This window comes from Hesperophylax consimilis, chromosome 15 (genome assembly GCF_061612785.1).
Source record: "Hesperophylax consimilis isolate HC1 chromosome 15, BYU_Hcon_1.0, whole genome shotgun sequence".
NCBI classification, from domain to species: Eukaryota; Metazoa; Arthropoda; class Insecta; order Trichoptera; family Limnephilidae; genus Hesperophylax; species Hesperophylax consimilis.
In genome coordinates this window covers 11,611,285-11,638,600 of record NC_142850.1, presented here as the reverse complement: position 1 = coordinate 11,638,600, position 27,316 = coordinate 11,611,285, and the positions used below count along the sequence as shown (strand labels likewise).

Here is a 27,316-nt window from a genome sequence, read left to right as displayed (position 1 = left end):
TGATATTTAAATTTTCAAATGGCACTCATAAGATTTGCCTATCTTTTACAGCTAATCCAATGAAAGTTCTGGGCTTTGTTACTCACATTTTCTTTAAAGCGTTACACAATAAGTCATTTTCTTCATTTTATTACTGTTTAAAAGAGTGATTTAAAAATGGAAATTATATTTTCAAACTTTCATATCGATAGTTTATGTATGTGACTATATTTTTTTTATTTCTTGCTAGTGCAATCCCGACGAGTAACAAAACTCATTTTAGGAAGGTAAGAACTTATAATACATAAGTGTGCGTTAATAGGAACAACTTTAAATGGGTATTTTGATATCACAAATATAAGTTTTACTTAAAATACAGTACGTAAATATAAAAGACATATTAAGTGTAACAAACAAAACACAAAGTTACACACAATGTAAGCACAAAGCCTTAATAGGACTTTACTGAAAGGTATATTATGAATTGTTACAAATACAGGGAAAAGAAAAGGAGATAGAAAGGAAACAAGACAAAACAAAACAAGTCAAGAAAATGATTTGAAATGTACCTAATAAATATTCTTTTAAAGCATTACTTTGAATTTTTTCGCTATGCTGGCTGTTTTTATAAAAATCTGTAGAGTTATATAGTGTTCATTATTTTCGTTGGTATGTATTTACAAAGTTACGGATTCAACAAAGTTTTTTATGATGAGAAAATGAAAGTTGAAGGAAATGTAAATTCTTTCTAAAATGTTAAAGTTTTGTTAACAAACATTCTATTTAAGTAATAATTAACTAAACAACAGCAAAAATTTATGAAAACATGACCTTTAAATGTCTTTATTATCTCTATTATAACAAAATGATGACAGCTACCTAAAGGGACAATGATATACAAGTTATACTTTTTCTTACCCTGCGAAATTTTTTTTATGCACATTTTTTATGTCATTTGTGACACTATAGTTATTGACGGAAACCTTACAGGCTGTCGGTAGGAGGATTACTTCGAGTTTTTATCATCTAGCATTATACAAGATTATTTATTTTATGTAACGGTAAAATATGATGGTGAAACTTCATATTGTTAGAAGCCTGCTCCTTCCCTGCAGACTATATCGGTTTTACCGTGGAATGTATAAAGTGGAAAATTACGTTGACTATTCGCATAGAGACTGGCACCGCATCGCATTCACAAACACGAGTTTATTAGGTTTAACATTTAAATATCGGTATTGAAAACGTAATCCTGTTAACCCTTACATGGTAGGTGAGAATTTCAGAAGTCAACATTCATATCGAATTATAACAATTATGTTTGGATCATTTCTATAGGGCGGTTTTTGTGAGGAAATCACCTCAGGGGGGCTTAAAAATTTAATTTATACATTTAACCTTTTACCTACCACTAGCTTCGATTTATAACTAGTGACTTATAGCTAAGATTAACAACTGAGACTTATAATTAGTGACTTAAAACGGTGCGTGCAGATAAACTAGCTACAAATAAAATTTGTAGGCCATTGAAATTATTTTCAGCTTGCTACATTATTAACATCATTCACATGGTTAGATTTTTTTTTTTTGGTTTAGTATGTATTTTTTTTTTAAATAACACACTTGTCTAAAATCAGGCGAAGCCAACTAGTAGCCATTTGTATTTAAAAAAAAAATTATCCGGTGAGGTATTTATTTTGATAGTAGATTTAATACTTTATATTACCCCATAATGTTCTTTTACCATTTGAGTTGAAAACGCTAATGGGGGTTTGTTTTGTGAATAATGAAGCCCAATTATTTACTATGCAAAGCCATATTAAGCTAAAGGCCACCAAAAAGTTGATCCTAAATATGACATTGCTACAGGGGTTGAAGACTGATAGATCTGGCGGTAGAAAGGTTATAAAAAAGTGGTCATTTTCGATTTTTTAAACCTTTATTAAATACATTTATTTTTTTTAATTTTTATTTATTGTTATACAGAAAATTTATAAGTAGCATATAAGGCCGTAGAATGTAAAAGGATATTGGAAATGTACAGAAAACACGTAATAAAATTAAGTACAATGTACGTCGATAGTATAATCGTAGATAATATGATAGATAATATGTCGATATATAGACCGGTATAGACCGGTCGGTGGCCGAGTTGACATCGCGTTTGGGTCCCACCCGGGCGTAGTGTGTTCAATTCCTCAGCTGGCTAAGTCCTCCATCACAACACAAGAAACATTTTCAGCTTACTGTGGTGGTAGTAGGAGATTTTCAAATACTTAAAGTTTATTCCTAACCCGGGAGGTTTCTTTTAAAAACAAAAAATATATAATCTGTAATACAGGGAACACACTATGGCCCAATCTCAACATTAGTTTCTAACTAGACAGTACCTATTCTAACAAACTGATAATGGAATTCATTTTTGTTATTTTGTACGTAATACCCATTAAATTATAAATATTAAAAACTATTAAAATAATACACCAAAAGCAAATAATGGAAGCAATGAAAGAAAATAATTAAAAGCGAAGATGCAACGTAATATACTATCAGATGCCTTTTTTTTTATTTTTTATTTATTTTTATTTTTATTTTTTTTTTTATTTTTTTTATTTTTTTTTTTTTTATGTGACACCTCACAAGAGTGCCCCTGCCTGTGCAGTGTACAGACAGGGGAACTATGTCACCACCCGGTTGGGCGGCGTTGTGAGGCGGAATAAGGTAGGGGCTGTAGGAAGGGATTTGTTAATGCGGGCCTTGAAGAGGCTCGGATTATAGGAGGGAGGAAAAACAAATGCCGGTAGCTCGTTCCACATACGAGCCGACTTACACAAAAACGAGTCGTAATAATATTTCAGAATCTCTCTTGCATAAATCTAATAACCATGTTGCTGTTTTTGACCTGATGATGACAATTCACACAGTTTCAGTTGTGAGTGGATTTTTTTAATAAATTTTTGGTCCGAGGTACGAGAATACTTTTTGACATGTCGCTGTGTTGCTTGTTGGAACGGAAAGGTCATTTCTGCCCTTAATTCTAGTCTGATGTTTGTGTTCGACAATTTTCATGTTGTTTTTATTTTTATTAATATGCATTATATCTTTTTTATAACAAAACACTGTTGAATATCACGTACATACGTTGAATTCCGTGAAGAGAGAGTTACTCGAATATCTGAAAGGTTTTTTCATAATAACACATTAAATAGATATCGGTGCCTTCAATAACGGGTTTAATGTTGTTTTCTCCTGTTTTTCCTTACCTGTATAATACCTAGTATAAAATATTTATAAAGCTTACCTACATAATATCAAAAAAAATATATTTAAATCATTTACAATCATCAGAACTTCTGTTAACAAAAAAATATATGAGAAAACTATATTAATTATACTTCTACCACGCAACATTACAAATTTACAGAAATTTCCTACTCAAAAATGTAAAAAAAAACAATGTTAAAATTCACCTATCAGAGTTTTTTAATACTTTACCAGAAAGTCGGAAAGCTAAATAACAATAAAGATTTTGAATTTCATTTTAAAAGATACCCTAAAAAATAAAACAAAGAAATAAACGAACATAATAACACATCCCCCATACACACAAGCCTGGCTTCATTATTGTAGTACGTCTTAGGTTTAACATTATGTGAAATAATTACCATATTCTGTATTATAACATATCTACATATTCTGTATTATAACATATTTAATATATAATAATTTTTTTAATAAAAATACATTTAGCCATTTAATATCGTTCACAAATACTTGTAACGAGTTAATTTTTAATTATTAATCGATGGCAGTACTTTTAACGCCCGAAAACTAATAGTTTACCCCTGACGGAACGTTAATCAAACTCATTAAAATGGAAAATTCGAAAATATATATATTTTTTTAAATTTATTATTTAATAAATGTTTACATGTTACATTTTTTGACATTTTTTTAGTATCTTCTTCTTCTTTATGTGCCGTATCAGGTCCCCCCGACGTTGGCGATCACTCTTGAAAATATCTCTTTGTCTTGCGCTGCCCGGAATAGCTCCTCCACACTTCTAATGCAGGTCCACTCTCGTATGTTTCGCAGCCAAGACATTTGTCTCCTACCAGGCCCTCTGCTACCCTCTATCTTGCCTTTCAATATTAACTGGAGCAAGTGATATTATAATAATAGTATAATTTTTTTAGAATACTAGGCTAATGCCCAAAGATATTAGAAGAACGAGATGTGCTTTGAGCAGTTCATACTGTGTGGAATTGTTTTGCCCAGTGTCGCCGGTTTTGTTCACCAATACTACTGCACACCTTCGCTTACTCTAAGGTATCCGCACTAATACATTGAACAGATTTCTGTGCGTACACGTCCCGATAGTATTCAAAGTACCCTAATTAGGTAGTACTCCGCCTACGGTCCGGCGGCCAACATAGCATATATCTCGTTATTCTAATATCTTTGCTAATGCCCGTGTTGTGGTAGTTATTATCTTATTTTATCTCTATGTTTACGATATTCCGCGTAATAGTAGGTACTTAAATTGTCTACCTACCAAGATTTTTTACGATTATCTGTATAAATGAAAAATGAAAATTATCAACATCTTAAATCTCCGAAAATTCTTCACCGATTGCTTTGAAATTTTGACATAACGTTGCATTAGAATACGCCAGTATTTTAATGTATATAAATGTCACCTGTGACAGGAAATATAACGCTTTAAAAAAAAGCCATCTGTTGGACGTAAAAGCAACACGCGCTATTGTTTCTCTATCTGCAAAGTCAGACTGAGCCACAGCAACGCGTGGCGGGATACAGCTAATTGAAAGTAAATTTCATTCCATTAATAAAACAAAGATTATTACGTAATTGTAAAAAGTATTCACTTTGTGGCTCATCATAATTTATAATAAAAGCACATAAATTTGTTTTTGACCACGATAGTTTTATTTTCACTCTACCGGTTTCGGAAGATCCCTTCCTTCGTCAGGAGAATATTTAAAACTAATCTACTACACAAAATATTGACACATAAATACAAAAATGTTAAGTGTTTGAGAGAGATGTCGACAAAGTGGAAGGGGTAATTACGGGAATTCCAGGAAGAACAGAGCGGTTAACTGGAAATATGTCAAGAATAGGACTATAAGACAGATTAATTTGGTTATTTATTATACTGGAGTTATTATTGATGGCTTTTCTGATTTCAAGTGCTTCTAAATTATCTAATTTTTTGCCTTTATTATTACGGTGAAGAATTTTAACCCCTGTATCTTTACTAAAAGTATGATCGGTGGAAATGAGATGATTGGCAAACTCCGAAAAATTATTGTTATTTAAACATCTTAAATGTTCGGTGATTCGAATATTTATATTTCTAGTTGTCTTACCTATGTAGAACGATTGACAATCATTGCAACATAGTTGGTAAATGCCTGAGTGGCTAAATTTGTGATCTTTATCTTTAGTATTTTTAAGTAATTTTCCCAAGTTGTTATCAGTATAGAACGCGGGTTTAATGTGGGTAGGCAAATTTTTTGTACTAAGTGAAGAAAAATTGGATATGTATAAGATTTTACGCCATTGAAAGGGATTTATGATTTTATTATTAGTTTCAGGTGTACCAAATAAAAATGTATTCGTCGAAATGAGTTTAAGTTTCTTATTCAGGATTTTATCAATTAAGTGTGTCGAGTAACCATTATTTAGAGCAATTTGTTTTATTTTTGACAGTTCAATTTCGAAATTAACAGCTGATAGTGGGATTTTTACTAAGCGGTGTACCATTGAATGATAGGCAGAATGTTTGTGTGATATCGGGTGGTTTAACGTGTTATGTATAGTTATATCCGTGAATGTCGGTTTACGATAGGAAGGAAGGGATTCTGATTCCTGACGAAGGAAGGGATCTTCCGAAACCGGTAGAGTGAAAATAAAACTATCGTGGTCAAAAACAAATTTATGTGTTTTTATTACAAAGATTATTAGTTGTACGGTATTTAAATTTAAAAAATATATTTATTTGTTTTTCAAGCCCTTTTGACTTGGAACAGGTGACATTATGCGGTAGCAAGATCAATAGGCAAGGATCTTCCATTGGTTCCTGAAAGGTTGTCGGAACAAATAATAGATTTTATTATATTATCAGTGAATGATGAATAGAATTATGAAGTCAGATTCGCATTTCCGGGATGCTGGATTGATGACATGTCAGTTTATTTCCCCATTTTATATCTGCCTGATATCAAACTATGTAGCTGCTGATTGATTGATTGTGGTGTAGTATTCATTATTCATGTCGGCAGTTGATCAGTACAATAAAACCAACGAAAACGATTAATATCAATCGGTTTTAATCAATTATCATATTCAGCGTTGTGTTATACAAATGCTTAATGATAATTTTGTTAACGTTTCTATCAATATATTCACGTTTTTTTGTTAAATATATAATAAATAAATATTATAACATTTAGTACAATATTATCTTATTCATTCATCGACATTAAAAATAATTATGCTTTTTTGATTTACCCCTTATAAATCAGTTCATATATATATTTGAATAATTCAATTAAAATTATTTTTATTACAATGTGATTAATATCATATTATATACATCTAATTGAATTAAGATTTTTGAATGAATGACGCTCGAATAAAATTGTATTTTTAGGTGGAAATTAACCCACTTTCTAACATCTGATAGTGCTGAAACTCGGTGGCAATCACGTATACACATGCAGATATGTACGCATTTATCAAATATATCATACAAATTTACCGCATTTATTATACGAAATAAATTTGATCCTATTCAATTGGGATTTGGCTTAGTTGTAAGCGTGGTTAACGGTGTTCGCCTATTTTATTCAGTCCTTAGGGAGGAGTTTTATTCAGTCCTTTGGCTACTAGCTGGCCCAAGAGATGACGCAACTAGGTCAAACATTGAAAATAGATGAACGTATTATAGTGAAAAAGATTTTTTACGCGTTGACTTTTTTAAGCATTATCACCAATAGCCCAAAATTTTACAAGCCGCTACTGCATGGGTCTAAATAATATTCTATAGGCACGAGCACATAGAAAGAACCGAAAATATATCCGAGTATAATAAAGAAACCTTTGCAATCTAACGTTCACATTGTAATAAAATGATTGTATTTTTTTGCTTTTCTGTTCCTATAACTACCAAAAATTTATTTAAGGTTTCCACGTCTTTTCCCCTAGAGTTAATTCGAAGAATTCAATGGGTACTTTCAGAATATTTACCTTTGGTAAAGTTATTCAATAAGTCAAGTATATATTAATGAAAAAGTATTTTATTTTCTTTGAAACAGTAAACTGTTTTCCTTTTTCGATTCAGAAAAGCGCGAAACCTCTAAAAACTGGAAAACTATTGATAAAAAAACACGAGTACCAGGAACATAGAATTTTATCTTTCCACCTTCTTTGACGCTTATAATAATCTTAATTTGTAAAAATGACGAAAATAGGTAAAGGATTTATTAATGAAGATAATTTTAACAACAAATAAAGTATTTAAAGGACGTTGACGGATAAATTATGAGCCGGACTATTATAATATCTAGGTATTTCAAATACAACATTCATATAATTTTACAAAATTCTAGCAATTGAGAAGCATTTTTAATAAACCAGAAATTAATTTTAAAATATTGAAGTCACCCAAATTTACAAACCAAAGCTTTATTTAATGTGATTTCGATGCGAATGACAAAATTAAGTTATCTTATACAGGGTGTCCGGAAACTCGTAGTACAAGCGGGAAACTGGTAAATCTACATCACATTTGATTTGAGTCGATATTTTAGTATATTTTTATTTTATTTGAGCTTTCGTTATCGAGTAAATCGAGTTAGAAGTTGATTTTTTTAATCAAATTCTTATAAATTATTACTGAAGATCAAAGTACCCAACTAATTGAAACTATTTGAAAGTAAAACAAATGAAGAAACTCGGATTTGAAGCATTATTTTGAAATTACCCTTCATTTAATCCGGTGTAATCATAAAATATTTCTGCTCTGCAGGGTTAAAACATCTGTTGTGCAACCCTAAACACCAGAAAAAACTTTAACCATAAAATAGCCGAAAAATACATTTTTTTTTTTTGTGAAAATGTTCAAATCAAAAAACTTTATGTTTATTTGGGTTCCCCATGTGGTGTAGATTCTCCAGTTTCCCGCTTGTACTACGAGTTTCCGGACACCGTGTATAATACAAACATTTCTTTTTATCAAATTCAATTCTTTCATTTATTTTGATGCCGAAGATTCCTTAACCTTTTATTGTGGAAGTCAAATTGAATCAGTCATTGATCGCCCTACCCACAAAAAGATGTCTTTGGCTATCAGGGAATTTTATTTCCTTCAATATTATTGAATTCTGGATTCCATCCAATATGTTATTTCTCCGTGACTGGGGTTTTTTTTTTATCTGTACAGGTGAAATACTACGTATCAAGCCATTTATATTCTGGCGAACGCAAATTTAAACATGTTTTATTTTCTCCCTAGAGCAGTTACAAATAATACTATAAAAATAATATTCCTTCGTAGCCATATGCGCATGTTAAATAAGATACTTTAAACCAATATGCCCTGTTTGAAGTAAGTAAAATACGTATGGCATTGAAGTAAGGAATGCGAACGAAATTTTAGCCCCTGTGACTTTCTTGATGTTTTTTTTTAAATTTTTTTTTTTCATAAACATTACAAATAAAAATAAATCTTCCACATAAAGTCACTTTTCACTCAGCTGAGACTAACCTAACTTAACCCAACCCCTCACATCAGCCCTAGTTGTCGATTCCTAATGATTTTTGTTGAAAAAAACAAAACTTCATAAATCGCACTGGAGACCAACATTTGATTTATTTTTTTTACTCCAAACAATGCCTGGAATCACTGGTTAAAGTAAGTCGAGTAAGTCAAGTACGTCCCTTAACGTTTGAAGAGCTTCAATTTTAAGGCCATTGTTTCAAATATTAGTGTGGAAATAGGTTTCCATAGCACAACTGGAAAGAGCATGCTTTGATCAAGAGAAAGAGTGCGAATTTTGGTCGCAACATATTATATATATATATTTTTTTTTGTTCATGATTTTCTACTTTACTTTTTTTAATGATATTAAAATCAAAATCGTACAATATTTAAATGTTTTCGGCTAAAGTATAATCCTTGTAGTGGGTCATCTGTTTTATAAGCTTTATTGAAATTCTCAGGCAAAGTCAAACCCGGTTTCAACCAAAATATACATTTTTTTAAAATTGTAGAATAAAGTGTGTTTAGTTCTAAAAGTTATTAATTTTCCTTACGAAAGAATAAATAATTTATTCCCGCTTTTTATTCAACCTAAATACTACCGGAACTACTGTAATATAGTTATATAAATGGCCCTTATTTTTTTCTACAATCTAAATTGTATTACAATTCGTAATGTTTATGCTACAACTCTTCAAATTCAATAACATTTTCCATTGATGAATTATTCATTGATTTGAAATTTATTGAATAGTAAATGACAAAATTACATTATATCTTAAAGCCATCAATCAAAATAAAATATTTTTCTAAGCACCCAACACAAGCTGCGACAAGGAAACTAGTGTTCAATCCTTTCAATTGGATATTTTTACTAATAGTTCTGATTAATTTTGTTGGTCTCCATCGATCTGTAACTGATTTTTCACCTGCATAAAAAAATACAGTCATTGTGATTTGGGAAGTATGTTTACGAGAGATGGAAAGGCTGACAGAGATATTGAAAGAAGGGTAAATGCAGGTAACTCCATTAATGGAGGACTGAACGTGATTGGCACTAACATAAAAATTCCAAAGAAGCGAAGCTAGCAGTCCGTAAGGGAGTGCTGGAACCTACCTCGATTTATGGCAATAAGGCAGACAAACGATGAAAGTAGATTGAATTCTGTAGAAATGAGATTCGTGAGACGTGTGTATGGTAAAACCATGTATGATCGTGTTAGAAATATGGATATTTGCAAACAATGCATGGCTTATGTAAGCGTAATAAGAAAGGTTTAGAAAGGTATGGGCATGTAGAGCGAATGAACGAAGATAGGATAATATATGACATGAATGTAAATGGTTGAAGAACTTAGGAATTCCCGAGAAAGAAACAATCAAGCGAACTAGATACTTAAGTCGGGCGAGGTATGAATGCGAATGAGGCAAGGAGTATGTGCCAAGACCGAGTTTTTTGTTATTCCGTCCTCTCTGCCTACCCCTGTGAAAAACGGCGTGATGGTTAGTAAGTTAATGAAGTTTTGCTTCCCATTCTAGAAAGTCAACCTATTTTAGAAAATTTACTCATTATCATCATTATAATTATGTTTTTAAATTAAAATATTTTTTCAAAAATAAACATTATAATTTTATTACAAAATAGTATATATATAGTAGCCCTTGAGTTTGGTGTAGAAGTTAAAAATCATATTATTAGCACGCTACTTCTAGTACGAAAGTATTCCAATGTGGAACATTGAAACAAATAAAAATTGTTTGAATTAATTAAATTAATGTTCTTTCTTGATGATACAACAGATATTCATTTTTTTAAAAAAGGAATTCATTTTTATAAATAAAATCTTAATTTTATCTGTTTTTTTTTTTACTTTTTCTGAAAGACTATTAAAATATATTTTTGATCCTTTTGTACATATAATTGTTTAGAAAATAAAGGAGTTCTTCAGTCATACTTATGACTTCATCAAAAATTTAATTTTTGTTGTTATCTTTGAATTTTTGCAATCTTGAGCCTTTTTTATAAATGTCTTCAATTTTGCAAACATTGACATTTTTTTTAACAATGTTGGTGATAGGAATGATTATAAATTATTCCTTTACCCTGTCTATTGGCATATAAATGATACAATAGTTATCTTTGACTCCAAATTACGCTTCTTGAATCACATTGATAGTATTATCAGTAAGGGATTACAAATGCTTGGATTTATTCTCAGAATCGCTAAAGACTTTAATAACATAAAAACTATAAAATTACTATACATGTCTCTGGTTAGAAGTCAGGTTGAATACAATGCAACCATTTGGTGTCCTCATTAAAAATCTCATTGTTTACAAATTGAAAAAATTCAAAATAAATTTTTGCGTTTTATTAATTTCAAAATTGGTTTTCCTATTATTGAAATCAATTATGTCAATTTACGCAGTAAACTTAACTTATCGAAATTATCGGAAAGGCGAAAAATATTTGATCTTGTTTTATTATATAAAATTGTTCATTCAAGGTTAGACTGCGCTGACACTATAAACTTGCTATCTTTACATATACCTCCAAAATATACTAGACGGAATATTTTATTCTACAACAATAACTTCGCTACGAATTCTGTGTTAGAAATAATACATAGGTTGGGCAATGAACTAAGTGATGTCGCTGACATATTTAATTTAAACTTCAATACATTTAATGTCAAATTAGTCCACCACTTTTTAAATGTAAATAATGTATGAGAAATCATTATATTTTATTTCGATTTTCTATTGTTTGTTTTATACTGTTGCTAAAAATGAAATTTGTAATTTTTATGTATTTAAAAGCCCAATAGGGCGTCAATAAATAAATAAATTATATTCTAATAAAAGTCTAATATATTACCATAAGCTACAGAGACCAATAAATAATTTATAATGAAGTCCTCATGAATCCTTGTATTATTCCACAGCTCGTCGCGAACTATATAGCAGCTAACCGCAGCCTCGAGTACGTGCCTGACCGCCCTATCTACTGGGCGGGAGGGCGCGATAAACCGCCCTTGGACACGCCCGTATGCGGCTTTGATGGCTCGCTGTGCCCTGACAAATGTAAGTCAACTAAAAGATTCATTCATTTAAATGTATTATGATTTCATTACAAAATAAAAAATAAAAATGTGACAATAGAGCATTACGGAAAAGTAAAACATTTTTTTTTTTTTTTTTTTTACAATTTTGACTGTCGCAAATAACATTGTGGTTATGAATTATAAATAAATATTATCTTTCATTCCCATCTTAGATATTATGTTCCCTTTCATCGTCCATTCTATTTCCCACCCCTACTCCAACACTTAATAACATATATCCACCCATTATTTAATGATGCTATGTTAGTTTACATTTTGACCTGGTGAAGAAAGGATTGTTCCGAAACGGTCGGCTATGATATAATAAATATTTGGTGGTTAAAACAAAGTAGTAATATTGTTTCATATATTTTTTGCATAAGTCGTACAATTCAATATAATACTGAGTATTATTCAATTTGATTATAAGAAATGGTTCCATGCTAACTCAACACACCTTTAAAAAGTGATATAGTCATTAAAAACGATGAAAAAAAATTTAACCTAACCTACTTAACCCAGTTAATAAAGTTTTTGTTTCATCACTTTCCATGTCTTTATATAACTTTTTAAAGATGTGATGAATTATCATTTTGATGATTTATCCGGTCACCATAAGAAATATCTCGTTCTTTCAAATTTATCTATTTTTAATCCTTAACATTGCTTCTAATACTTAATCTAACCTAACCCCAAGTAAACATAAACTATTCTATTTTGTTTGGTAACTGTTCTAATTTTTCCGGAAAACCCTTTAAAAGTAGTCAATATTTTCTGCGTTTGTTGTTTATTATTTTCATTTCACATCTAATAGTCCTCTTGCCAACGTATCATTATGCAGGATATGGTTGAGGAAGGACTGAGGTCGCCTCCTCATTTTTCTAAAATGAATATTTAATAAATAAAGAGTTATTATCGACAGGAAATACATATTTTCCGATTTCTCAAAAAATGACGAACGAGCTATCAAAGTGAACGTTGGTAAAATATGTCAAGTGAAAACTCACGCATAATAATAATATTCATATTCGAATGGCAGTGCTGTATGTCCCGTGATATCCTACGATTTTCGGCCGACTGCAAAAATCACGATTTTGACAGCTTATGTCTTCGGCACCATTGGGAATTTTCCAAAAATTATTAAAATCCTTATTAATTCTCTCCTAATAAAAAAACATGTGACAAATATAGTATATATTTCCTTATTGTAACGATTGTTGCTTCATCAAAACCTTTCAGAAACCAGGTACAGTGTTCTGAACTCTCAAATAATATAAGAACACAATTTGGATGTATTTGGTTATTTAGAGGTAGTATGTAGATGAATGGAAAAAACCTTTGTCTTCTTTAAACTGGGTAATCTGTCAACTTATCAATACGCTTTGTTCTAACGAACGGTTAGAAACTTTTGTTACACAGACAACTTAGGTGCAATTGTGTTTTTTCAACAGTTTTATAAAAAAGACTTTTACAAAAACATAATTTTTTTAATGTATGTGAATGCCGCACTATAGTCCTAACTGCTCCTCTGGAGCCAGTGAGACTATGGGATCCCCAATGATTGGGGTATGTTATGAGGGTGATGATAGTGGAGAGGCGAAGGAGATGGGGAAAATGAAAGTAGGGGAGTACCTTGTTATTCAGATTTGGTCACCAAACATGGCTTAAGCTTTTTCAAGTAACGTTTAAATTCTGAATTGTGGCCTTACACCAGGGCAATACTGAAAGTATCTTCCACTCGTAAACGTGCCACAAATATAGTATATGTTTTTTTAAATGAGTAATTTGTGAAATAACACAAATTAATTAACCCTTCGACCACGGAGGCCGTCCTTACAAAATATATATTTGCAACGTTTCAATTCTGAATGGTGGTCTTACACCAAGGCGATATTATCTTTCATTTTGGAACGTGCCGCAAGAGTACTATAGATTATTTTAAACGAATAAATTGTGAAATAACACAAACTCATCAAATAAAGTTTTCTTGCGCACCCCGGGATTTGAACCGCGACCTTCAGGTTGCTGATCGAGAGCCTCACCCTTCGAGTACAGAGGCCGTCAATGGCATCAATGATCTATTCGATTTCTGTATAGGCAATAGATAATAGGCATATTTAATATGTTTTAACAAATTCGAACACGGTCTATATTTTCGCACGGGAATGGGTTGTTTTTAACAGCTCGGCCGTAGAAAGATTTTTCGGGTATTAATTATATTTCCTTCCACAATATGTGTTTCTGGAATAATTATTTCTCTTCTAAACACCCTCGTGTTTGCGGGATCTGTGCGTCATTCGTACGGGTTCTGTGCGGGATTTGTGCGTCATTCGTATGGGTTGTGTGCGGGATTTGTGTGGATTCTGTGTGGGATCTGTGCGTTGATTACTTGAATGCTCCTGGCTTTGAGAATGCTATGAGAGTCTGAGCGTATCCTTTGAGATACTGTGCGAACACTTGGAGAATGTTATGTGGTTTCTATGCAGATGCTTTGAAAGTAGTAATTTCTGAAGTCAGTGTTAAATATGCATAAATGATGTTTGAAATTGTTGTAAATTATGTGCTAGTTCGATAAGATTTGTCAGCAAAAGGAGTTTTGATGTGAACTCAAAGAAAGTTACAATTAGATTTTTTTATAATTTTTTTAATTAATGGTTTGTTATACATGCTCATTAATACAGACTTAAAATATTACTAATATAACTAGGTGTAATTTATCATTATTTCGGACAAAATAAAGGAAACATAAAATAGGTACCATAGCTATGTAAATACAATATAATATATACCTTATAATTTCTAAAAATATACTGTTATAGCGTTAATGTTTAAATTTTAAAAAATTCAATGGGTTAAATTAAAGTAAGTAATGCCAATGCTTTCATTAGCGTAACCTAACAGTATTAAATCTATGTCTACTTTAAAGGATTGACGTTTATCTTCAACCAATATTGAAAATTATCAACGAAAACTACATATTTATATTCCACCCAGATCATATAAAAAAAAATAATTTTTACACATTACACTTTCGAGTAATAAAAAATTGGAGTAATGAGTGTGAAAAAAATGACACAGTTGAAATAATTCCATCCCACTATTTATTAAAAAACCATTTAGAGTATCAAAATTCACACAATGCTTAAAAAAATCTGTCGGCTATTAATTAAAATGCTCTAAAAACGTGACAAACAATGAATGATCACCCATTAAAAATTCATGTACAAAATTAATGATATTTAGTTTTCAAAGCCTTCGCTTCATTAATGGCTTCCAATATTTTAGGATGATGAATTAGAAGCCTCGAAGGCACTTTTAAAAGCCTGAAACATTTTTATAAAATTAATTCGGCACAGGGGAAATGATTTTCTCCAACCAGGGAAAAAGGACACATAAATATAACCGGGAAAAATAAATACAACTTTTAAAGTAATTGAATGGTCGTAATGGGTTTTGGAATGAGAGTCATTTATGGGCGCGTGGTATTTAATTAGGTAATTAGTCGATCCATTAGGGTTTTGATTGCGCCTTTGAACATCCGGCAAAATGCATACCAGCTATTATTTCGTACATGTTATGTGTGCCAACAAAATAAAAGAACGAGTCTAACACATCTATTTGGTCACCGCATTATAAGGTTCACTCAGATTCTGTTGAAAAAATTCAACACAAATTTTTTAAACATAAATTACAAACTTACTATTCCTATCTATGTAAATAAAAATTTAAATGTACCTTTGTTCAAAATATTCAATCTCCTAATGGTCTTCACTGATTACTTTGAAATTTTGACACAATTCGAATACGCGTGTGTTTTTATATGTCTATATGATATAGATGCAGGACAAACATTAATTTAAAAAAACATCGCCATCTAAGAATACGCGCTATCGTTTTTCTATCTGCACAGACAGACTGAGCCATAGCAATGCGTGGCAGGTTACAGCTAGTAGAAAATATAAAAATATAACCGTCTCATTTATTAGATTACTACACGCTCGTTCAACGATTGTGTGATAAAGCCAGCATTCAGCCTGGTTTAAGTCCGTTTTAACAAAACAAATAAGTCATTTACACTGTTCTGATCTTACGCCCTGCGTAATATTTACACCACGTTTAAGGTTAATAAGGCTGTAACTGTCTTATGAAAAATAGTTAATAAAGTTGTTTTATATTGACAGCCCGGCATTACTGCAATTAATTTTATTCCATGTCCCTAATAGAGTCACGCCAACTAAACATATCTTACACCAACCATTATGTTAACACCAATTCGTATATAAACTCTCAAACGCCACTCTAACACAAGCTTATGAACCAGTGTGCAGAAGAACCAGACATTTTAATAGCGCTAAAAAACCAAACCACATTGACTAAGGAAATCATTGTTTACGCCAAAAAATCTTCTATTAAACATTTGAAAATATTTTTGTTTATTTGAGTGATATTTTTGGTACACAAAAAAGTGTGGAAAAGTAGCAAATATTTTTAATAGCACTGAAAAACCAAACCAAATTGTCTTTGGGAAGAAAAATAATGTTTCCGACAAAGAATATTAAATGAAACATCTAAATTTTGTTTATTTTTGTTATTATTACGTACTCCTTAGGTAAACGAATTGTTGCAATATATACAATGACAAAAATTGTACCTATGCTTTATCTTGTTATTATAAGAATGGAATTTTTTTAAAATGATGTTATATATCGTTTCAATTAATGACATGATGAGTTTAACCTATCCAGAGAACACAAAGATATTTAGCCATAAACCAGATCATTTTTTAATAAAACTGATACCTTCCGATTATTTTGACAGCATACCATTACATCTATCACCGTTAATATCCTTAAATATGTTTTCCACCTAAAAATAGCGCTTGTAAAGCACTCGAGCCAAATTGAATTTCCAATAAATCATTTGGACATTTTAAAACCAACAGGATTTTCAATGGTCTAACTTAGTATTTTTCAATTCAGATTGGTTTTATTTCTGGGAACATTACTCGTATCTACTTTGCGGTTAGTTTTCACATGGATTCAAATGCAATTTTCTAACAACGTTCACAGAATCGTAATGTGTAGGTACATATACACACATGTTGAAAAATCCTTGAAGGATTGAATTTAAAGGAGTTAAAATGTGAATAATGCTGGTGACAATATGAATAGATATAAAGTATATCATTATATTTCTCGACTAAAATAGGTAATTTCTCAAAGTTCCTTCTTTCCAAATACACGTTTAACGGCAACATAATTTAGGAAATGCATTTTTTTTTTACTTATACCCATCAATGTAATATATCATTGAAGAAGAATATAATACTTATAAATCTACAAAAAAACATGAAACAGAACCCGAAAAGATTTTATTTTATTTTTGATGATTTTGTGATTATATTTTACAAAATAATAAACAGTATATTAATAATATATATATCCCAGTGGGCTTAAAAAAAATATTTCGGGAAAAATAACATTAAAATAATACAATAAAATTTATTTTTACGTAAGAAAACGAATTTTAAAGGGAGTTAAATGAACAGTGTACATAGATTTTAAAACTGACTAGACAGACTTGACACAGTTAAATGGAAAATATTTCATAAAGAAATTAAAAGACATAAGCACAGAAGTTCTTTTGGAGTTACAAAAAACAATGAGTCAATCATTAATAAAACTGCCTAGGAATTAGCTTTTAAGAGCTTTGGTCAATTATATTTTGTTCATTTTTTTATTTTTCGGAATAACTTTATTGAGTAAAACCTCAAATTGTAATATTTAAATATTGAAGACAATATTAATGATTTCTAAACGAAAATCTGAAACAGAAAAATCATAAAAGGAAACGGTCACATCTGGGACTCGAACCCAGGACCCTTGTCTTTCCGGGACAGTCACTATAAAATCACTTATATTGTCTTCAATATTTAAATATTACAATTTGAGGTTTTACTCAATAAAGTTATTCCGAAAAATAAATATTCATTCTAGACTTGCAGAAAAGTCAACAGATGTCGCACATTAAAAATAAAAAATATGATAGGTTTATCTAAAAAGACGCTGTCTGGATTGCATTTAGTTCGGGTTTAATCTTAAAAATCTTTAATCTTTAATCTTTAATCTTGCGATCATACATAAAGATAGTTGCCAATAAAAATGTGCGGTGAAAAAATGAAGACAATGTTAGTAGTTCTTATTCGAAGTATGATACAGTTAAAAGTCACCGAGGGGAATAGGGTCCCATTAGCTCAGTTGGTAGAGCACTGTCCCGGAAAGACAAGGGTCCTGGGTTTCCTTTTCTGATTTTTCTGTTTCAGATTTTCGTTTAGAAATCACTAATATTGTCTTCAATATTTATTTATATATTTTGTTCGTTGCTGAAAGCTTTAGGTTACAAGGTAATGCGTTGTATTGCTTATATGCGATATATTTTAAGAAAAAAGTGTTCTACACCACTCGACCTATGGGACCTAACAGTAACTATCATTTAAAAATAATGTAGCTACCAAAAATATGGGAAAAATTATTTCCAAGTTGATTTTGTTAATTCTGAATTTGAAATATGAGATCGACAAATATGACGTTTAATAATAGGTCCCAATGGTTGAGTGGTTTAGTTATATATAGTTGATAGTTAAAAAAATTTAGGATTCATTTTCCTAATTGTGATTTAACAAATTTGTTTTATATTAGTCAATTCCACAAGCGTTGTTTAAAAATATTTACTTAGGTAAAGAATTTTATTTCGATAATTGCTACCAACATACGCAATTATTAATTATTAAATTACATCTACAAACGTGAAAGCTTCAACGTTGACATGATTTATACTAAATACGATAACATTAATTTTGAGCGTTGCGACTGCACTGAAAACATTACCGTATGCTTTGTTAAAATTACCATCGAAACACCTAATCATAATAATTATTAATGTCATCTATGCGGTCTTTGATGTGCATTGTTTCATGTTATGGTATGAATAATATTGTGTTTGATAGGTTTGATGATGTGGAATTTATCAGGATTCAATTGAATTATAGTGGTTTTATTGTGACGGCATTCCAAAGCTAACTGAATATCTCTGAAAGGATATCTCTTTGCAAATATATTAGATATGAATATGTTTAATTAAATTTTCGGACTTCGGACACCCAAAGGCGAGCCGAGGTATTTACAGCATGCATTCAAATAAAATAGCATACTGGTTGGAAATTCCTCATATCCCAGATGTTGGGTGTTCGCATGAAGCTACGTATGAACGAAATAAATGTATTAATGTAACTTGTTATCATTTTAGAAAAATAATAACAAAATTGTCTGTTCACAAATTCTAAACTCTTCAAATTTCGACGACCTGTATTCTACATCAAGTATAATACATCTGTTGGTATTTATGACATTTGCCAATTCCAATTCAAATTATTTTACTTTGATAATTCGTACAGCCTTTTTTTACTTCATAATATTCTTTCTTATTTCAACTTATATTTATTTATTTTTAAATTTCACACCCAGCGAGCCTTTAAAATGTTTACTATTTTTCTCACAAAACTAACATCTAAATGATAATAACATCTCATATTCAAAATACTCCCTAATGTAAGATGGAAAAAATATAGTACATTAAATAATTTTCTTAATTTGATTTTTACCTCTACTTTCCGATATAGACCTGTAATTTTTTTATATTCATTAACCAAATTCTGTATACGGCAAACGGAAGTATACAATTGGGATTCAATACAATTGTATTGGAGTAGTCACAATAAAACAGCAGATATTGCCTCGATATTGGTTTGCAAGATATATGGAGAGAATTCAAGTATAATAGATCAGGGCTGTCAATGATTGAATAAATAATTATATACAATCACAATTTATAATGGTAGGCACAGTTAAAAATTCATTGCGATTTCTACATTTTATTCATCTTAGGTTTAAGAAGAAACTTCCTAATGGGTGCCAACATCTTAAATATGCATGAGAATAATTAAATTAGAGATTTCTTTGAAATGTAAAACCTGTTCCTCACCAAAGAATCAGCACAAAACTTAAAAGCTTATTTCTTAGAAATGTTCCTCGTACGCTCATACCACTAAACCACAACAAATAATACCCACATACATTTCCAAGCAACTTAGCAATTGTTTCAGTCGGGAGCTTTTCTGAAATAATGTTATTGTTTTAATAATTTTCATGTTTGTTTCAGCTGTGCCAGGATATGCCATTCTCAGCATAGTGCTCAGTATTGTGGTCGTTATCGTGGCTATTATTTCCGGAATATTTTACAGGTAAGTCAGTTGGATTTAATTTCATAAATTAGCTTACATTTGACCTTTCCTAACCAGTTGACCCCTTTCTGAATTATGAAAATTCAGTTAAAAGACTTTGTTTATTTATTTATTTACGCCCTCAGGGCTTTCACATGAAACGCGTTTTAATAAATTGTATAAGTGAATTAAACTTGACATAATAATTTTAAAAAAAGTTAAATATTTTTATTCCCTGCTAAAAAAATGTAATGTACAATTCAATATATCCATATTGGCACTATGGAAAACAATAAAATATTAAAAAATATAAGAATAAGTAAAAAATATTCAAAGAAAAGTGAAAAAAAAATCCTAATGTTTTCCTGTTTTCGAGCCAGACTTTTATGATAAACCATGTTTTTTATTTCAATTTTCTAAATTTTTTTTGTCGATTTTTAAATACGCGGCCACGAAACATGAACATACTAAATCTTTATATAATCTATAATTATCAATTACGCAAATTACACTTCTGCGCCGGTCTCCTTCAGGTCTGAGCCATATAAAACACGCAAAGAATATACAAACATCAAATTATTATTTTGGTGCCTATAATCCTTGTCAGATCTAATTAATTATACAAAATATAAAAATAATTATTTTTCACTACAATAAATCGATTTTTATTTATGCAAACATTTTTTTTGTATTTTGATGTCTGTGTATGTTACCCAGGGACTGACTAAACTGAGTTAACCACGCTTGATCACTTAAGCCAAATCTAATTTGATAATACCGATTCATTTCGCTTAACTGCGGTAAATTTTTATAATGTCATCCAATATCAGAGAAATGCATGTGTGTGCCCACGTGTGTGTACGCGAGTGCTGCCAAAATCGAGTCTATATGCTGAGTGTAAGCTCGATCGGATGTCGAAAAGTGAGTTAATTTTCACCTCCAAGATTCCATTTTATTCATTCGTGTATCTATTAATTTCATTAAAGAAAACGAAATCGAAACGGATATAACAAATGAAAAATGAACCAACATAATATCTCTTTACAAATTAATATAAAAAAATTGAAAAAAATAGCATGCCAAAAGGAAATATGAAAATATTTTACAATACGGCTTAAAAGCTGTATTTTTTTGTAAAGTAAACATATTTCGTGACGGATTAAATAGTTAAAAATGTTGATGTACGTTGGGAACGCTAATGTGTATGAACAACGGAAATTTTATATGTACGTTTTTGACGTAAATTTTTTGTCAGCATTTTTTCGTTTGTTCTGTACGGAAGAAAAATGGTTTAATTTGTTGTTTGTATATCTTAACCAATTAAGATAATTTTTAAGAATATTTTCATGTAAATCAAAGTTTATATATCATATTTTATGAAGATAAGATTATACGAGATTATTTTATTGAAATTAAAACTTTGCAATCAAAAACTTACAATCTTTTAGCCAAGATAATATTAATACAGTTATTCCCGGCATCAGAACATTTCAAAATGATCTCCAAAATATTTCAAATAAACTATTTACTTTCCCAAAACGATGGGATGTTTTTAATGGATGTTCGAAATAGACCAGTAGCAAATGGGTTGTAAAGTATACCGCCATTTTGTAATAACACCAACTCAAGGATGGATTCCTGTAATTGTTTTATTTTTGGATACTAACACATTATGAAACAAGTGAATGTACCGTATCTACTGAATTAAATTTATTGTTTTTTTGTTTCTTTGACGAGTGTTACCAACAGTCAACGATATTTGAAGTGTGTTTATTTTACGGTAGCATTTAACATTTTAGGGCGTAATTCGTAAAAGAGATCTCTTGAGCTTGTAAAAAAATGGGGCCTTACTTCCAAAAAACAATTTATTAATAGTCTATAAAAACATTTAATTTACATGATGAACACTGCAAAGCAACATGATTTTGTCATAAATAAGATATTTTATGATAATATTTGACATGAATCATAATAACTTTTTGTTATTAGTCTGGAAAAATTAGCTGAATCAAAATAAAATGTACTATTATTATTTGAGACTAGCTGTACCCCGCCACGCGTTGCTGTAACTCAGTCTGTCTGCGCAGATAGATAAATAAAAGCGCCTGTTTCTTATACGTCCAACAGATGGCGCTGTTAAAAAAATCACAGGTGACATCTATAACATATGGTATATATGGTGTATACAAGTGTATAAAAACACACGCGTATTCAAATGCACCGTTGCGCGTTGTTTCAAAACTTCAAAGCAATCGGTGAAGAACTATCGGAGATTAAAGATTTTGAACAAACGAACATTTGCATTTTTATTTATAAATATAGAAGATAAATAGATAGATTTACGTCAACTATGCAAATATGAGGTATTATTAAACCAATGAATATGCTTCATATATTTTTCCCCTTCCCTAAAAAGCTTGTTCTATCTTCTAGCAATATCCGCTGAACAGGAAATTGAACCGTAAGCTTTTTTCGATAGTCTGTTTAGCAATACGAACTTTTTTCATTTACAAACAATGCGATGTGAATGTTATTTTTTCTGTTGAATAATGCATCTTCTTTTCTTTTACCGACTTTTTGTAGGTTTTGTTTTCACGATAATTGATATCATTTTGTGACCAATTAAAGTTATTTTTGTCCACAATAAATGCAAAGTTTCGCCCACAGTAAATGCATAAGTTTTCACCCACATTAATGCCAAGTTTTCGTCCACATAAATGCAAAGATTTCACCCACATAAATGGAAAGTTTTCGCCCACGATAAATGCAAAGTTTTTGCCCACAATAAATGCAAAGTTTTCGCCCACATAAATGTAAAATTTTCACCCACAATAGTTTTTACTTCAATTGTTTTCCATCTTAAACTAATTTTAGTCGTAAAAAGTAACTTTTTGCTATATAAAAACTTTTGTGAAATGTTAAAATAAATGCATTGAGTTTAACAGCATTGTTGACAGATAAACATGAGGTCGATATTTAATATTTTCGTCACTGGGCAATCTCGGTGTCCCATTTTTTTATCTGATAACGTATACGTTAGGCTTGTGTATGTGTGTATCGGATTCTAATTTAAGGAAGCTAAATGTCTTGCAGTTGTTAGTGGGTTATGTCTCAATCTAGTGAATTCCAAATTTTCATATGTATATTGGAATGTAACAGAATAAAAAAAATAATAATTTCCATAATCGTATTTTAAGATGTGAAAACCTGTCATTTAACCTGTTTTTATTTTTTTTCGAAGAAAACTTCTTCTAACTGCTTTTCACTTTGTGATGGCATTATTTATTTTTTATTAAAACACAAATAACTTTGTTTACATCACTTTATTTCGATACAAAATCTCAACATATTTCATGAACCAAGTTCACTTCATCAGGAGCACAAGTATACTGTTTTTATTTTTACAAAAACAGATTTGCGGCTCTCAAAAACTACCTATTTGAATTTGATTTTTTGCATTAACCCCACACAGGAGGCACTAAAGAAAATAATTTCCCTCAGGGCTTTTGTCATCTTATGGGATCCTGTTTGGAAGTTCTGTTTTAAGGAAATGATGGAGAAGAAACTATGGGAAATTAAAAGGTATGAGGCTTGGGTAGGAATCTAGGTGTCATTGATCAGTGTGTCCAGGAGTGAAAGACATATGAATATATCCCCCCCACTGCGGCGCAAGGCGAAGGCTTGAGAGAACAGTTGGAGAGGTCAAAGGGTCTCCCCAAGCCAGCCTCTCCCGATCTGGCATTCCACGCAGATGGTGGGCAGGCGCGTCCTGAACACATCTTACCCGATGCACCCCTGTTGAATCACCAAACGTAGCGAACCACTTGAGGTGACCTTTGCAGAGGTTTTGGTTATCCAATAAATGGTTCCGGGGCGGAGGTACCCAAAATCGCCCCCCAAATTGATTATTTGACTAATTATTTTGAGATCTTTTATCGTTAGCTTTCATGTAAAAGTTATCCTATTAGTAGATTTAAAACTACCGTCTCCTCGTTTCAAAGTGTAAGGTATCTATTGATAGGATATCAGAAGTACGTATTTTAGTACTTCAGTCACGATCTTACCAGAAATACTGCAAATTGGTATTGCTAACTGGAGTCGTTCACTTGAAAGAAACGAGAAAGCTTCGTGCAAGTTACTGGAAATAGAATCTATATGGCTAAACGTGTTAATGCAATCTTTCACCTTTACCTTCGAATAGTTCAATCGTGCAAAGTATAGTGAAAATTTTACTTTTACGAGTGCGTATAGAAAAATATGTGTAAAGCATAGATATTAAAATTAATAGATGAGTCATTAGGGAAAAGGGGAACAAACCGAATTGACGTGGCCGAATTGAAATGGCCGTGTGACCGGCGCGTTTTTGTGTGATTTTTCAATGAATGAAGCAACTCGCATTGTAATATCATCATTCGGTCCTCGAAAATATAACCTGCTTACTAATTATCAATTCTTTTTACAATGGAGCCCAATTTTCCGGCTGTGTAGAAAACTTAACTACAAATCCCAAATGGGGTAAAGAAAAAGGCTTGTTTCCTAAATTTAATATTTTGTTACACCACTTAGTTAGACACTTCAAAAAATGTGTTGTTATTTACCTACTCGTCTCGACGCCAGGCAGTTCGTTTAAGGACAATGGTTAGCGCTAAAAGCCTTTGCATTACTTTAACAAACTTAACTTTTCTGCGCATGGTCTGGTTATTTCAATGTGTCGTCTTCGGTGGTCAATGTGCGACTGATGTTATAGTTTATTCAAAGCATTCTCAAACCTTTCTGGTGCCAAAAATATGGTCACGTGGTTAGCTTGTCGAAATGATGCCAAGATTTTATGTTAGGGTAGGTCTATTAAATTGAATGTCTGTGGTATAAAGGATTAACGCGCGGAAATCGGAGTAAATAGCTACTATAAATTTGAATAGCATTCATGTAGATAGCATAAATTGAGAGAAATAAATACTTACATAAAAACGTCTGTTGGAATTTACCGAAATATTTTAGAACGTTATAAAATAGGTAATACCTATGTATATTGTGAACTAAATATTAATTTTCTCCCTTTAACGACATGATTAAAAGTAATAAACATTACAGCATGCTGTTGGTTTACTGTGAGAAGTCATTAAATCACATTTCTGTCAAAATATAGTGAGAAGTCACAATCTATCTATTTTGTCATGCTTTATCTAGTAAATAAGTCATTACATCAAATAACACATTGTTTACATCTAAATTGAGAACCCAAGAGCCACAAGCATATTTTACATAATTGGTTTTACAAAAAAAAACATCGTGTTCCTCTATTGATATTTATATAAATAACAATGTTATGTAAGTTAATACAAAATCATTAAAAAAATACCTTGAAAATGGGAGAATGTATAGAAATTGACACAAAATACGCATAAAAATTACAAAAACGTTTTAATGATTTCATACGAGACAGAAAAACATTAACATACCTTTTGGCATATGTTTGCAAAAAGGACTATTTTTAAAATTATTCTTAAGGATGAATACCGCACAAGACTCCCAGCTGCTCCGAACCGTATGGGGCCAGTGAGACTATGGCATCCCAATTGGGCTCTGTTGTGAAGCTGAAGGTAGTGCGGAGGAGAAGGAGAAGGGAAAAAGTGTGATGTATGGTAATAAGTTGAGTACTTAAGTGATAGATGGCGCTAGTCATAAAGCTTACTCCAGAGTCCGACAGATGTGGCTAGAGTGTAACAATTACTTGTGAGATGAGATTGACAGGGAACAAGCTTCTCGAACCAGAGAATTTCTAACCCTCGGGTAATAGTGTAGCTAAATCCAGACCTATTATTTGTAGCGTAAATAAATACAATTATATGTAGAACCTTTTACTTTTTACAAAGAGTTCCCAACACCGAAATCTGCAAAGTAAGGCAGATATAACAAAATTAGGAAATACCTGGCTCTTCAGATCTGGCCACCAAACACTGCTTAAGCCATCTCAAGCAACGTTCCAATTCTTAATGGTGGTCTTATTCCAGAACGATACTGAGAGTATCTTCCCGTGCCGCAAGCATACTTTACGTGATTTTTAAGCGAATAAATTGTGAAATAACACAAATTAATCACATTTAATTTACTTGCGCTTTTGGGGATTTGAACAAGTGATGTCTTTATTGCTAGTCGAGACCTTACCTGTCGACCACAAAGGCCATCGAATGTCACTAAGTGCATATTTAAAAAAAAATCCCCATTAATTTGAATTAACCAAAAATGTTCAAATTCTACGTAAATCAGTTGTAATGCCCGAATTTACGTTTAAAAACATCGACTTCTCATTATTTTCGCTAAATCTTTAAAATTGATTATTTTGCCAATAATTTTATTTCAGTATTCTTACTGTGAAAACTAAACGATAAGTTGTTAGTTTATTCAAATAAATTCGTTGAAAATACTTCGAATTTGTAACTAAACACTGCTCACGTCTTGCTCAACCAAATTTAATGATTTATAAGTTCGTCGGATTTCAATCAATATCTTATTGTTGAACTTTTCCGAACATAAAAGTGGGTACTTTATATCACCCGTATAACATTTCAGATGGAATTTTACTGAAAATTTCAAATGACATAAGAACTACATTTTAATCTTGACATTTCGTTTCATAATTTTTGGTTTCCAGTTTTGTCTTGAACATGACAAGGATTACAATCAATATAGTCGACTTAAAATTAGAGGGCATAGGTATTGATAAAAATAATGTAATCAATAATAGAACAAAGTAGAAAAAAGTAATATACTACTATCAATGAAAATATACGTACATAAAAATGTAAATATTTGTTTGTTCAAAATGTTAAATCTCCGAAAGTTCTTCACAGATTGCATTGAAATTTCGACACAACGTTGCGTTCGTGTTTTTATATACCTATATTATATAGTCACCTGTGCCAGGAAAAAACACGTTTTTTTAAACAGCGCTATCTATTGGAGGTAAAAGCAACACGTGATATTGTTTCTCTATCTGCACAGATAGACTGAGCCACAGTAACGTGGCAGGTACAGCTAGTATTAAATAAGCAATGAAAGTAAGGTGTGAAAAAGTAAGGGTGTCAACTAAGACTCGAACACAGTTCCTATTTTTTATGAATGATGTGAAAAAGAAAGGGTCTCAACTGAGACTCGAACACAATCAGC

The 27,316-nt window shown here is 31.2% G+C and overlaps 1 protein-coding gene across 1 annotated transcript in view; it reads left to right on the top strand.

Annotated features, from left to right (window-relative positions):
* LOC149417296 (atrial natriuretic peptide receptor 1-like) overlaps nucleotides 1-27,316 on the top strand; it is a 513,733-nt gene that overhangs the window by 370,425 nt on the left and 115,992 nt on the right. Inside the window, exons 9-10 of the mRNA XM_089640190.1 lie at nucleotides 11,713-11,851; nucleotides 20,089-20,170. Of these exons, the coding sequence (XP_089496316.1) occupies nucleotides 11,713-11,851; nucleotides 20,089-20,170 (221 nt within the window). The remainder of the gene's footprint in view (nucleotides 1-11,712; nucleotides 11,852-20,088; nucleotides 20,171-27,316) is intronic.